Consider the following 12,493-nt stretch of genomic DNA (forward strand, 5'->3'; position numbering starts at 1 on the left):
GCCTCTGCTCTCAAGAAACTCTTATATATGTGCCATAGAGTAGTAGTTTTCAAGATTTTTTTTTTTTTGGCAGTAGCTCACTGTGAGAATGATAAGTGTGTGTACACGTAAATCCGAAATAAATCCTTGAGTGTACTTTGATATTCTTTTATTCCTTTTCACTAAGGAAAAAAAACTACTGGTCATGACTCACTAAATCAGTTTTTGTGACCCACAGTTTGAAAATTACTTGGTTACGTTCCTTTAGTGGAATTATTTGAGTGACAGGGTAAAAACAAGACTGCTAGATTTTGCTATATGTTAGTGTGTACTCACTCTCAATAGTGTGGGTGACATGGTGGTTTGCGCTACTCTGCTCAGGGGCACTTGGAAAGGTGAGGACAGTGTTTGGCTCTTACAGTGATTCGGCATTTGGTTGATAGGGTCCAGAATGGTTAGTGTCCTTGTTGAAAAACTGGGCCTGATTATGTGGTTTCCTATCATTTTCCTTATTGTCCACTATTCATGGGGTGTGATAGAAGGAGCAGAGGGCTTGGAGTCAAATATCTGAGTTTGAATCTTGCTACTTAACAAACTACATTATATTCCTGAAGAATTTATCTGCCTCTCTGGCTCAGTTTTCAGATCTAGAAAATGGAGATGACAATACCTACTTAGAATTTGCTTTAGGAAATAAGATTATCAGCGCAGTATTTACACAGTATAGTGCCTAGCAGGTAAGTGCTTAATAACTTATAGTTACTACATTATGATTTCATACTACTGAATTTATTTGTTTGTTCAGTTAAACTCATTTTCTCAGGTAGAAAAATATTTACCTTACTTTAAATCTTGCCTTTATTTCTTTGTAAAGAAAAAAGTATGTTGGCGCTTGGGTTAATAGGGTGGGCATAAGGTAAAAGGATTAAGAAAATTTTGCTTTAAAAGTCTCTCATTCTAATTTGTCTCCCCTTAATTTTTTTTTCTACTTTCATGATTACAATTTTACTAGTTCACTTGGATGCAATGGAGCCAACTACACCAGCATCACAAGCCCAGGAATCTTCAAACTCTGAGTGGTTGGTCAGGACCTCTGCCACAGAGAAAGCCACTGATTCAACTGCAGCTACGTTTTTTAAAATGCCACAAGAAAAGAACCCTGGGTGCAGCTAGAGAGCAGTATTTTACCTACCAGAAGCCACCTGGGTGTCTTGAAACACATATTAGGCTTGTATATATAGTCTTGCATATCTTAGTTGACATTCTCAGTCTGCTCATCACCAGGACTGGATCCTTTCTCTTTAACAAAACAGTGGACTCTCTCTTAGCAAATCATGATGTGGAAATCTGTTGTGTTGTTTGTTTGTTTTTTTTTCCTTTTTTTTAACATTAGAAAAGTATTGGGGCAGCAATTTTTTTTTTTACGTCATCTTATGCTATATTTGTTACATTGCTATTGCTGCCTCAACAGCTACCTACAGCTTTGTTTATAGAGCTGTTGCTTTTTTGCAGGTATGTCTCTTTTTTTTGAAAAACTGGTAACTTTTTACATACTCTGTGTAGAGCTTTAATTTCATTTGGGGAAATCCCAAATTTGCAGCCAGTTCCAGACACATTTAAACACTGAATTAAGACCTGTGTGTGGAATAGTATTTGCAGGAGGTAAGGCTTGCTTGCCTTTGAGCCTGGCCTTGATTACTCAGAGTTCTTGATTCACTCAGAGTGCCAATAAGGTCTCAATTAGGAGCCTCAGAAGACAGACCAACAGGACGGGACTTGGGAACATCTTTGTCTTCTAAATGACCTAATGGGATCGCCTGCAGCTTCATTGTACTTTGCCTCATCTACAAAATTCGTGTTCTACACACACACACACACACACACATTGGTGTAATGAAGATGTTTTAGCTGTACAGCAAACTTAAAATAGTCAGTCGATTGTGTCTTAATACTTTATGTTGCAGTGTAAGCCTTTATGTACTAAATGGGATTTTTATTGTTAGTTTATAGGTCAATAACCTGCAGCAGAAATTCATACTCTATTATAATAATGGCTTCTTGGGGCCATACTTTGGGGAGAAAAAATGTCTTTTGACATGCCTTTATACGTGGTGTGTTTATGACAGCTCAGCTGCATGTAGAGTTATATATATAGCCATGCCTGAAGTTGGATGCTAGTTTGTCAAAATGAGGAATAAGTGACTGCCTAGAGCTGCTGGAGAAAAGCCACCCTTTCTAAAAAGGTATTATCAAAAACGTCTGTCATTCAGGGGCCTGGTTGATAGAGGGCTCCTTTTTTTGGTACAAATTGAGTACATTTACTCTGAAATATATAGAAACTGTTCTCCAAGTACCCCCTGCTCTGGTAACGTGGAGGAAGTTCCACTCTTACACCTGGGTAGTTTCTGTGTTTAAATAGGTGCTGAGTGGGACAGAGCCTTCTTTCCCTGAAGTGCAGATGTCCCTTTTTCTCACGCTGAATGTAATGGCGGGCTACTCTATCATGTTTCCTTTAAAAATTATAGTCTTCAACTGTGGTAGCTCCAGAATTTCTTTGTGGGTGGGTGTGATCTAGTTGGAGAGGGGGACTTAAGCTAAGTTTACATAGCACTTTATGGAAGATCGAGAACATGTCATTTGTCCATAACAAGGATAGGATGGGGTGGGGTGGGGGTGGGGAGTTGGCAGATGGAGATGATGAGGTGAGTAGTGCTAAAGTCAACTCAGCATCCTTGGCAACTGCCCTGGTCTCATGTAGTAGTGAATGTACTTCCCTTCCCTACAGGCTGCACCCATAGCAGCGTAGAAGATACAATGTCTGTTGAATACAAAATGGCATTACTGAAGTGTTTAGTGATGAGGGTAGATTTTATTGTCATATGTGCATTCTTACCTAGTCCCCATAGTGTCTTGATGCACACATTCTAACATAATTTGTTAGATTTAAGGGAGAAATCCATGGACATAATTTTATTTTCTTTGCACTAAGCTCTGTGGTCCATGCAGAGAGTTGATCCTATGATCATGGCCTATTAAGACCTCTAAAATTCAGGCAGAATCTTCATGGCATGTTGCCTGACAGTTCTCCTTTTTGCCTGTGATAAAAATAATGCATACATACAACTTTACGTTTTAAACATCTCTATGTTATAAAAGTAGGCAACTGCTGTCATTTTACAGAGATGAGCAGCCATAGTTTAGTGACTTGCCCAAAGTCATATAATCAAGCCAGGATTAAAATCCCAGATGTTCATACTCTGCCCTGGATTGTAATCTTGTTTTTTCATTGATAGACCTGTGTGACTCTGAAACAGTATGCTATGAATGTTTATCATCTTTCTTGGGCATGCTTTTCTACGTGTTTTGAATACTTTCAATAGGGATCACCCAAAAATGCCATATCTATCTATAATAAGTGGGGAAGAAAATTAATTCCCTTAGAAAGTAGCAGTTAAGCACCCAAGTACTTTACAACACAGGTTTGTAAATTAGGTTCCTCATTTTAAGCTACCATATGAGCACGCTTACGGAAGCATTAGCAGACTTATTCTGCTTGTTTTCTGTATGAATCAATTCCAGAGGAATAACCTTAGAATCAAGTGTATTTTAAATTTTAAGTTTTAAATCTTTTTATATGGTAAAATGTATAATGTAAATTAAGAAAAATCTGTTACCTTTTAACAAAAGCTACAATTTCAAAATCAGGTTTGTAATCTGTTGAAAAAAAAAAATGATAGCATGACTTCCTTTGAGGATAATCCTTAAGCTCACATGTATTCGATCTGCTCAAAAGTAATAACTGAAACTGAGTTGCACCATTCTTATTTCAGGGTTCTGATTTATCCCAGCTGCCTACGCAGTCTTCCTGTCTGAACCCTATTCTTGTATTTTTCCACCGTAGGCAAAAGTCGAGACATTACTACTATTATTCATAAAAAATTAGTTTTGCTTATAAGTTTAAGGGAATTTGAGATTGTTTTTCAGATGCAGCATTTTAAAGGAACAACTTCGTTTGCATTAAAACTCTTGTGTTGTTTTTTGGTAAGAACTGTTCAGAAGAGGAAATTAGTAGCTGTTTATATGGTGCCAAATTTGGGAGAAACAGAATATGATCTTTATTGAGTGGTATGTGCTTTTAACCTTGAATTCTTTAGAAATCAAATGTAATTGAAAATTTCAGATGACATTATTTTGCTAGGCTATGAAACAGGCTGCAAATGAGGCCATTTGGGCAGCAAAATTACCAAAAGCTGAAATAGATCTAATCTGTGATACTTAATGGCTTTCTTTGCTTAGTATTAAAACTCCATACCTAGAACAGGTAGTTAAACTATTTATGAATGCCAAGTAGTTTAATCTGATATATCTTTGTATTTTGGAATAGAAATGCAATCTAGACCACAGCATTGGAAGTTCTGATGCTGCAAAGTAAAGGAGGAGAGTTATCCCGGAAGTCACTTAGAATTGAACAAGTTACAGTGTTACGAGAAAGGAGCTAGGCTGGCACTGTCATTGCTGATGTGATGCGTTCTCCACTTTGGCTCTAGGCGAAGGCTCCTGATGATGCATGATTTATTTCAGGTCTTTGCTTTATGTTTGCTTCATTACTGCACTCTAAGCCATATGCTTTTGGTTTCCTGGGAAGAAGGCTATGTAAAAATCTGAGCATTAGAAGCCATATTCAGTGTTCTGTATATCTGGTGAACCTTATCTGAGCTGAGATGAGAACAGAGTGGCTTGCTTATGCAGCTGTGGATGCAGTCTCGTTAGGGGCGTAGCTTACAGGATGTCATCGTTCATGGGATGGCAAGAGGGATGATAGAAGCAGCTGTGTGCCTACTGTCAGCTCCTTCCTTTGTTAATGCTTGAGCTGTCCGTTTTACTTGTCAGTATTTTTCCTTTTCTCCCACTCCAGTCATGACAGTGGAGTTACTGATGGCGGCAGCAATTAGGAAGGGTTTCTACCCCATCAGAAAATGTACAGAGGGGAAAGGTAAGGAAATTGGTAGGTTCCACTGTTACCACTAAACATAGAGTAGCCCAGAGATGCTTTTGCCTACGTTAAGATCCTGGAACAGATGAATGTCAAATACCTGGAAATAGCAGCATCAAAAGAAATAAGGAAAATGAGTGATATTGCTGAAGAGTGTGGATTTTAAGGTTTTTAGCAAGCCCAGCAAAACAAACTTATGGCCAAAAGGACTTTTTCTGGCACTACACATAGACAAAAATACTTGATAAGGTTGCCAAATTTGGGGGAATAAAAAAATTTCAAGCACAATATTGAAGAATGGGGCAGATCCTGAAGATTTTCACCAAGGAAAGGAATCTTGGCAAGGTCCAGAAGTGAGAAGGCAAAGGGAAGAGAAGGGGGGAGATGCCAACCGTGAGCGCTCTAGAGTCTCTGGACTAATAGCATCAGCACATTCTTGTCCCTACCATACCTACTGAATCAGAAGCTCTGAGGGTGTGGTCTGGCAGTCTCAGCATGCAACTGGGGACTCTGGTATGCACTGATGTTTGGGAACCACAGGCTTTGCCACGATTACAAAGAACTGTTTTAATGTACTGGTATCGCCCTGACTCTGAGGTCCTCTTCTATTTCCCTTGTTAAGTATAGAGATGTTTTGTGTGTGATTCTTTGCAGGAACTGTTAATGTCTTTATTTCCCATACTTTTTCCCCTCAAGCTCTTGGAAGATCACCTGGAAATACTGAGAAAGGATAATGTGGAGAAAATGCCATCAAGGTCATACTTAGATGGATGGAAACAACCTTTTAAAAGTGGGTCAAAATATAACCATGAATTTTTAGTCTGTGAATGATAGTCATTTTTCACAATTGACAGTAAAATATTTGTGTAAGATATTGCCATCCATGATTTTATATTTGTTCATTATATCTTAGTTTCATGGGAAATTTTCATGTATTTTCTAGCATTATAATGGTAAAGCCTTTTAAAGTATGGCTCACAAAAATGAAAAAATTAAGTGGAAGAAAAACCACTGTGCATACATTGTGTTTGTAATAAATACCTGTTGTGTTATTGGTGATATTTTGCCGGGACTTAATCTCAGCACTTCAGAGCATGTAAGAATCAATTTTCAGTTGTCCCACTTAATCATACTTTGTTGTCTTTGTTTTACATTTTGGGTATTGCTTCTGCAGGGGTTGGGGACCAGTAGCAACAGCATGTTATTTTTTGTTGTTGTCTGACTCATGGACTCAGCATTACAGAATATGGTACTCTAATCTTAAAATTTTGAAATGAAATCATAACTGCTTTTTTCTCCAGGTTTTATTTGTATGAATGGGGCTTGGCCCTAATTTACTACTAAAGCCTACGAACCCAAGTTCTCTCTTTCTGGGAACACGTGTGGCTAAGGGAAAGTTCTCTAGTATCATTTCCTCAGATGCTCATGTGGTTTTGTGGCTGGGTCTTAATTTATAAAGGTGATGAGTGACAGCATGGAGAGGTCAGTGCCATTGAAGGAAAAGTTTAATGTTACATTCCCCCTAGAAACAAGAGGTACAGCTCGCCCTGCAGGACCACAGAACAAACACTAGATTTGAGTCAGGATGCAGAAGATGAGAGCAATTGATAGGTTTAGGCCAGAGCCTTTATTGGAGTTTCCTCTGGAAAGGCAAGGCAGGGAGGGTGAACAGGTTAGGAATGACTAGTTTGAATAATTCCTGGGCCTTTGGACTATAGTATGGTCTCTCTAGCTGCCTGGTACCCAGCCCTGGGATGATTGCTTCCTGGGGTGTACAAGCCCCAGGCTCTGTCATACCTGGTTAGTTTGCACATCCAAAGCATGCTGCTGCCTGAGTCCTTTGCTACTTCTAAGAATTGGCTAGCCCTGGGAGCAGCAGTCTCTACCCAGCCAGAAAGGTTACTTAAGATGTCAGAACATTATAATTTACAGAAAATAAACGTGGTTAATACATGTGTGTAGGCTGTTTAGCTCTCAATTTTTGCACCATATAATTTTTCTTTTCCATCTTGAAAACTAGTTAAAAGTACACCTGGCCAAAAACGTTAGTATTATTAGATACTAATACTAAACGTTAGTATTATTAGATACCAAGATGTGGGAATATAAAAAGATTTTTAACATCCAAATTATGAAAATTAATGTTTTCTTTCTCTAGAAGTGAGTTCTTACCCTTGCTAATCCCTTATTTAAATCTTTTTAATGAAAAAGGAAAGAAAATGTCAGAGAACTTACAAATGGCCTCGGCTTTGACTTAACCCATTTCACTATGTATAGATTCTTTATCTTGCTCCTTCCAGTGGACTATGTATTTCTCCATGAAAAATGACTGCAAATTCCATCCACCCCAAAATCATGGTGATATTTTGAATTGTTCTCAATATTTATCTCATTAAACCTCCCACCTATTGTCAGCAGCTACTATAAACTGGCCATTTCAAATTCTGTCCTTTCCTCTCAACCTCAGCAACTAATCTCCCCCTTCTATTGCACATAATAGAACAGTAGATAGGAGCCCTCACTTATACTCTTCCTCACCCTTTTTTCTTGCAAGGGCTTCCCTACCCAAGAAAGATCCCTTCTATGTCCTAGGCCCCTCTCTGCTGATCAGATAGATGCCTTGCTCGATCTAGCTCAGTCTAGCTTCTCACTCCTGGCACGTACAGCTTTGCATTTAAACATGTTCAAAGACTCCCTCTTCAAACAAAAATACCCTTTCTCAACCCTTTGAACCCCTGAGTACCACTAAAGTACTGCCCTCACTTGCACTTTCTATCCTTAAGTTCTTAATTCACTGAATCAATGGTTTTTAACCCAGGTGACAACACCTGGGGATAGTTTTAAAAATCCTAATTCCCCCAACTGAATCATAGACCAGTCATATCATGATGGGGAGGTGGGACAGGCTCCAGTCTTTAAAGCAATGTGTAGCTGGGGCTGAGAACCACTGTGCTAAAACCTGATTACTACTCTCGCCACCATTAAAAATTGTTCTTGCTGTGTTCACCAGTGACTTCTAGTTGCCAAAATTTAGTCTTCAGATTGATATTTATGACTTGATACTGTGTAATCATTTCCTTTTTGGAAGCCTTCCATTTCTGACCTTGCTCTACCCTGATTTTTCTCTACTTCACTCTCAGCCTCCACAGGTGGGCAGATTGGTTGGTAGGTCAGTCCAACTCAAACAGTGTCTCTGTCCTCACCTCCAATACTTCAGTTAACACCTGCGCTAATGAGTTCCTTTATCATACAACCTTAATGCACTGACTTAAAGCACAGATTTAGAGTGAAGCATTTACCTTTATTAATAATTATTGTAAACTAGCAAAGCATACTCAGGGTCTCCCTCTGCTCCTTCCCTCACTCTTCTTCCTCCAAGCCCATTGAGATCAGAACAGTTGCTACTCACATTAGGCAGATTCTAAGATGGATCACCCCTACTTACTAGTATGTGGAGATGCTGTTCCTAGGAAGTCAAGCTTGAACTGTGGTCCCCTTTGCTTTTTCCTTTCCAGGATCTTGGACTGGAAAGGGCCCACTTTTGCATGCTAGGAGGCTACCCCCATCTAATACTGTCTTTAGTTTTTTACTTTCTGCTGCTGGTAACATTTTAGTTTGGATCTAGGGGGTGAGACAGACCCATTTCCTCACCACTTCTTGACCTTGGGTACCATGTTGGACCTTTCTTTATCAGAGGGTTTTTTATCAGGGTTTCAGGCACAAGTTCTACTACTAATAAAATGGAACTTGAATTCCAACTGGACTGCCATCACTGCATACCGCCCCTGGAGTTGTAGTTGGGGTTCTGCCCTCACCAGAAGGGACCTTGTGTATTCCTGGCTCCTTTGAATCCCTAGTTCCTGATTCAAAATCTAGGACAGGTGGATCCAAATAGTAGTCATGTGCCCATGCCCTAGCTATAGGAAGTGAGAATGAGGTTATCTGGAATGTTTAGCTTCTCTTGGGATGGATGAATTCCTCAAACATAGGAGGGCAGCTTAGATGCTGGAAAGCTGATAAGAATAACAAAGTTCCATTAGGGCCACTGCCCTATTCACTGATTCAAAAACTTTTTGAGTGGTTACTAAACCAGTCTTCCTCAGCGACTTCTTGGGAAGAGGGTGGCTGCCCCAAAGCAGGATATTCTTAGGTTCTTTAGATGTACTCTTGAAACCAGTTAAACCTTCTCCAGAGCCAATAACACCAGCAGCAACTATTTACTGAGGGATTATTATGTGCCATTTGTCAATAGCATCTCACTTAATCCTCAACACCTTCAAGGTGGGTATTTTTATCTCTGTTTTAAAGCAGTCAGATATGCTTACAATTATAAATTGCTCCAAGTCACATGGTTAATCATTGTCAGCCAGGTTGCCGACTACAATTCTGTTTGATGCTAGAGTTTCTATTATCAGCCAATACACTACGGTGCCCCCTGTCACAGTAGAAATGACCTGCTGATGGCCATGTACATCTGAAATAAACTGTGTGCCTCTGGGCCTAGGGCTGGGTATCTGGTGATACCCTTTTACTTCATTTACCTGTTGCTCCTGGTGGGCTTATCTCTTCTCTGTGGCATCCTCTTTAAATGACCTGTTCTTGTTTTTGAAAGTGTCTAGAGCAAAAGTCAATAAAATCTTTCAAACCTATGGCAAAAAAAGATATTGTCCTTTGTGTGCCAAAGCAAAACCGATCCATAAGCCAAGAGGACCTGTGCTTTGAGTTGTTATGGTAGTGATGGACTGTCCTGAACATGTCATGTGTTTAGACTGTTGCTAAACATTTCATTAAACTACTAGCAAAATAGCTGTCTTAATAGTCTTGGCCTTTATAAATATAAATGTCCATTCAGTGTATGCATATAGAACATTTTATGCCAAGCACTCTGCTAGCTGCTAAGTATATACAAAGAGGAAAGGCATTCCTGTCATGAAGTTCCTGGTCTTCTGAGGAAGAGACAAGGAAAGCAAATGTTACAACATAGAGATAGGTTTTGAGATAAGAATATCAGGGTATTTTGGTAAGAAGGAAGGCATTCTGACTCATATTCGGCAGGGGGAGGATTAAAAAAGTAGTGAACCAAGTCATGAAGGTTGAACAGGAGTTAAGCAGAGAGGATGAGGCCATCTAGCATAAAGCACAGTTCAGGGCAATGTAAGTATTTTGCTAAGGCTGACATAAAGGATTTAGAGGAGCAGGGAGAGGTAGGCGGGAGCAAAGTGAAGGACCCTGTGTACACTGGCTTGCTTGTTGATTTGGAGAGCTGTTACAGCACTCTGCTGTTTCAGTGGTGACAATAAATTTGTGTTGATCCATTCACGCCTTTTACGTTGGGGACTTTTGCAATCTTTGCTATTTCAAGGCTGCAGAAAGTGTCCACAGGATAAAACCAACTGGCCCACACTAATCTCTGACCCCATGACTTTGGCCTCATTAATATCATGCTCTAAGTAAATAAAGTTAACTAAATCCTTTGAAACTATGTAGAACTGAACCAATTAAGTATTTTGGGCCAACACTGGTGACTTATGGCCCTTTTTCTAGTGCTTCACATCAGTGTGATTCAGAGCCTCCTCCATATTCTTGGGAGCTCTTGATTCACAACCTTTTATTTTTATTTTTTTATTTTTTATTTTTGTTTTTCGAGCTTTTATTTAAGGGGATTCACAATCTTGTAAAAAAATCTTTTACTTTGAAATAATTTCAGGCTTACATGAAAATTGCAAAAATAGTACAGAGATTTGCCCCATAATGTTAACAACTTACATAGCCATGTACAGTTACTGAAACCAGGAAGTCAACATTGGCTCAGTCCTGTTAACTACATACTTTATTTGAAATTTACCAGTTTCCTCAGTAATGTCATTTTTCCAGTTAAGGATTCAATCCAGGATCCATATGTAGTTGGGACTGTTTCTGGGCTCTCCGTTCTTTTCCATCAGTCATTTTCTCTACTTGTGCACAGTACCACACAGTTTTAATTATAGAAACTTTACAGTATATTTTAATGTCTGGTAGAGCTAGTCTTCTCATAATTTTTCTTTCCTGGCGATTATGATGTGTTTGTTTTTCTATACAGACTTTAGTATCAACTTGTCTAGCTCCGTAAAAAGGTGTATTGATATTTTTATTGAGATTGTATTACATGTATTAACTAACTCGGAACTGATATCTTTGCAATGTTGAGTCATCCTATCCAAGAAAATGTATTTCCACTTGTTCAAATCTATTTTTGTACCTTTTCAGGACTTTTAAAATTTTCTTGTATAGATTTTTCATGTTTCTTGTTAAGTTTATCCCTAAGTATTTAATCTTTTTTGTTGCTAGTAAATGGGATTTTCTCTGCCATTATATCTTTCACTTGATTATTGTTCTTAAATATGAAGGCTATTGATTTTCGTATTCTAATTACATATCTTCACTAAATTCTTTTAATTTTGGGGTTAGTTTCATTATTGCTCCTCAAGGGTCAAAAAATATCTTTGTAAATGCAAACAAAAGCAGTGGCAAAAAAAGTATGAAAGAATCTATAGAGGTCAAAACCGATGTGAAAGCTCAAACCTTGGGAAGCAAGTAAGATGAAAGCCATCTTTCCTCCTGAAGGTATCTGCTGAGACCTGGTCCCCTTGAGCCTATGCCGTGATGACTGTGTAGGCACCGGAGGTAAAGCAGAACCTGCTCAAGGCAAGGAGTTTAATCTGAGATCTCCTACAAAGCAAGGATCCTCCAAGTGCTATACACAGTGAAAGCAGAAATAACACCCACTAGGCAGAAATAACAGTAAAGAAACAAGCCTATATGACCTTGGCCCTGAGCGAAGGAAAAGTTTTTTCTCATGGAAAAATGTTTAACAATTTTCTTTTATCTCTATAAGATAAGGCTCAAGTTTATTCTACTTGTGTGGTCCAAAATATTGCGAATAGGAATTTAATTTGCAATGGACCCAGATCAGTAATAACCCCAGATAACTGGCAGAAGCAAACACAGATTCTCTCTAGAGGAATGAAACTTCAATCTAGATATCAAAGAACTCTCACAGATAAAATTATAAAGAATATAGGTAGTTCAGTTAAAAACCATAAACCAAAGGAAATAAGATACCATGAGTGAGAGTCATCAGAAACAACATATAGGAGAATCAGACTAACAAACACTTTAGATATTATACCTGTCAGTACAGAATATAAACTAAATGTTTTAAATATATTTCGAGAAATGAAAGAGGCTTCAAAACACCAGGTAACAAAAACAGGGTAATGAGAGGTAAAGTGTCCTACTGACCATCAATTCAAGAGGAGGGTAAAGAGTCTTATTAATTTGGGACTTTAGGTAAGTAGTCATGTTAAAATATTTAGAGTAACTACCAAAAGAATAAATATAGAGATGATAGCATTTAAATCAATGTGGATAAAAAAGGAATGTTAGAAAATAAATGAGAAAAATAAAATGCATAAAATAAGATAGAATTAAAATACATCAGCTATATGCTATTTATAAGAGACATCTAAAACGTAAAGTCAT

The 12,493-nt window shown here is 38.4% G+C and overlaps 1 protein-coding gene across 13 annotated transcripts in view; it reads left to right on the top strand.

Annotated features, from left to right (window-relative positions):
• GPATCH2L (G-patch domain containing 2 like) overlaps positions 1-6,033 on the top strand; it is a 48,202-nt gene extending 42,169 nt beyond the window's left edge. For all 13 annotated transcript variants that reach the window (XR_005657528.1, XM_039883871.1, XM_039883869.1 and 10 more), the window contains one exon: positions 992-6,033. Coding sequence is in view for 12 of the 13 variants with exons in the window: in XM_039883871.1 (XP_039739805.1) it covers positions 992-1,152 (161 nt within the window). In the remaining variant the exon portion in view is untranslated. The remainder of the gene's footprint in view (positions 1-991) is intronic.
• Positions 6,034-12,493: the final 6,460 nt, after the last annotated feature.

Source organism: Pteropus medius, unplaced genomic scaffold, assembly GCF_902729225.1.
Source record: "Pteropus medius unplaced genomic scaffold, Ma_sr-lr_union100, whole genome shotgun sequence".
NCBI classification, from domain to species: Eukaryota; Metazoa; Chordata; class Mammalia; order Chiroptera; family Pteropodidae; genus Pteropus; species Pteropus medius.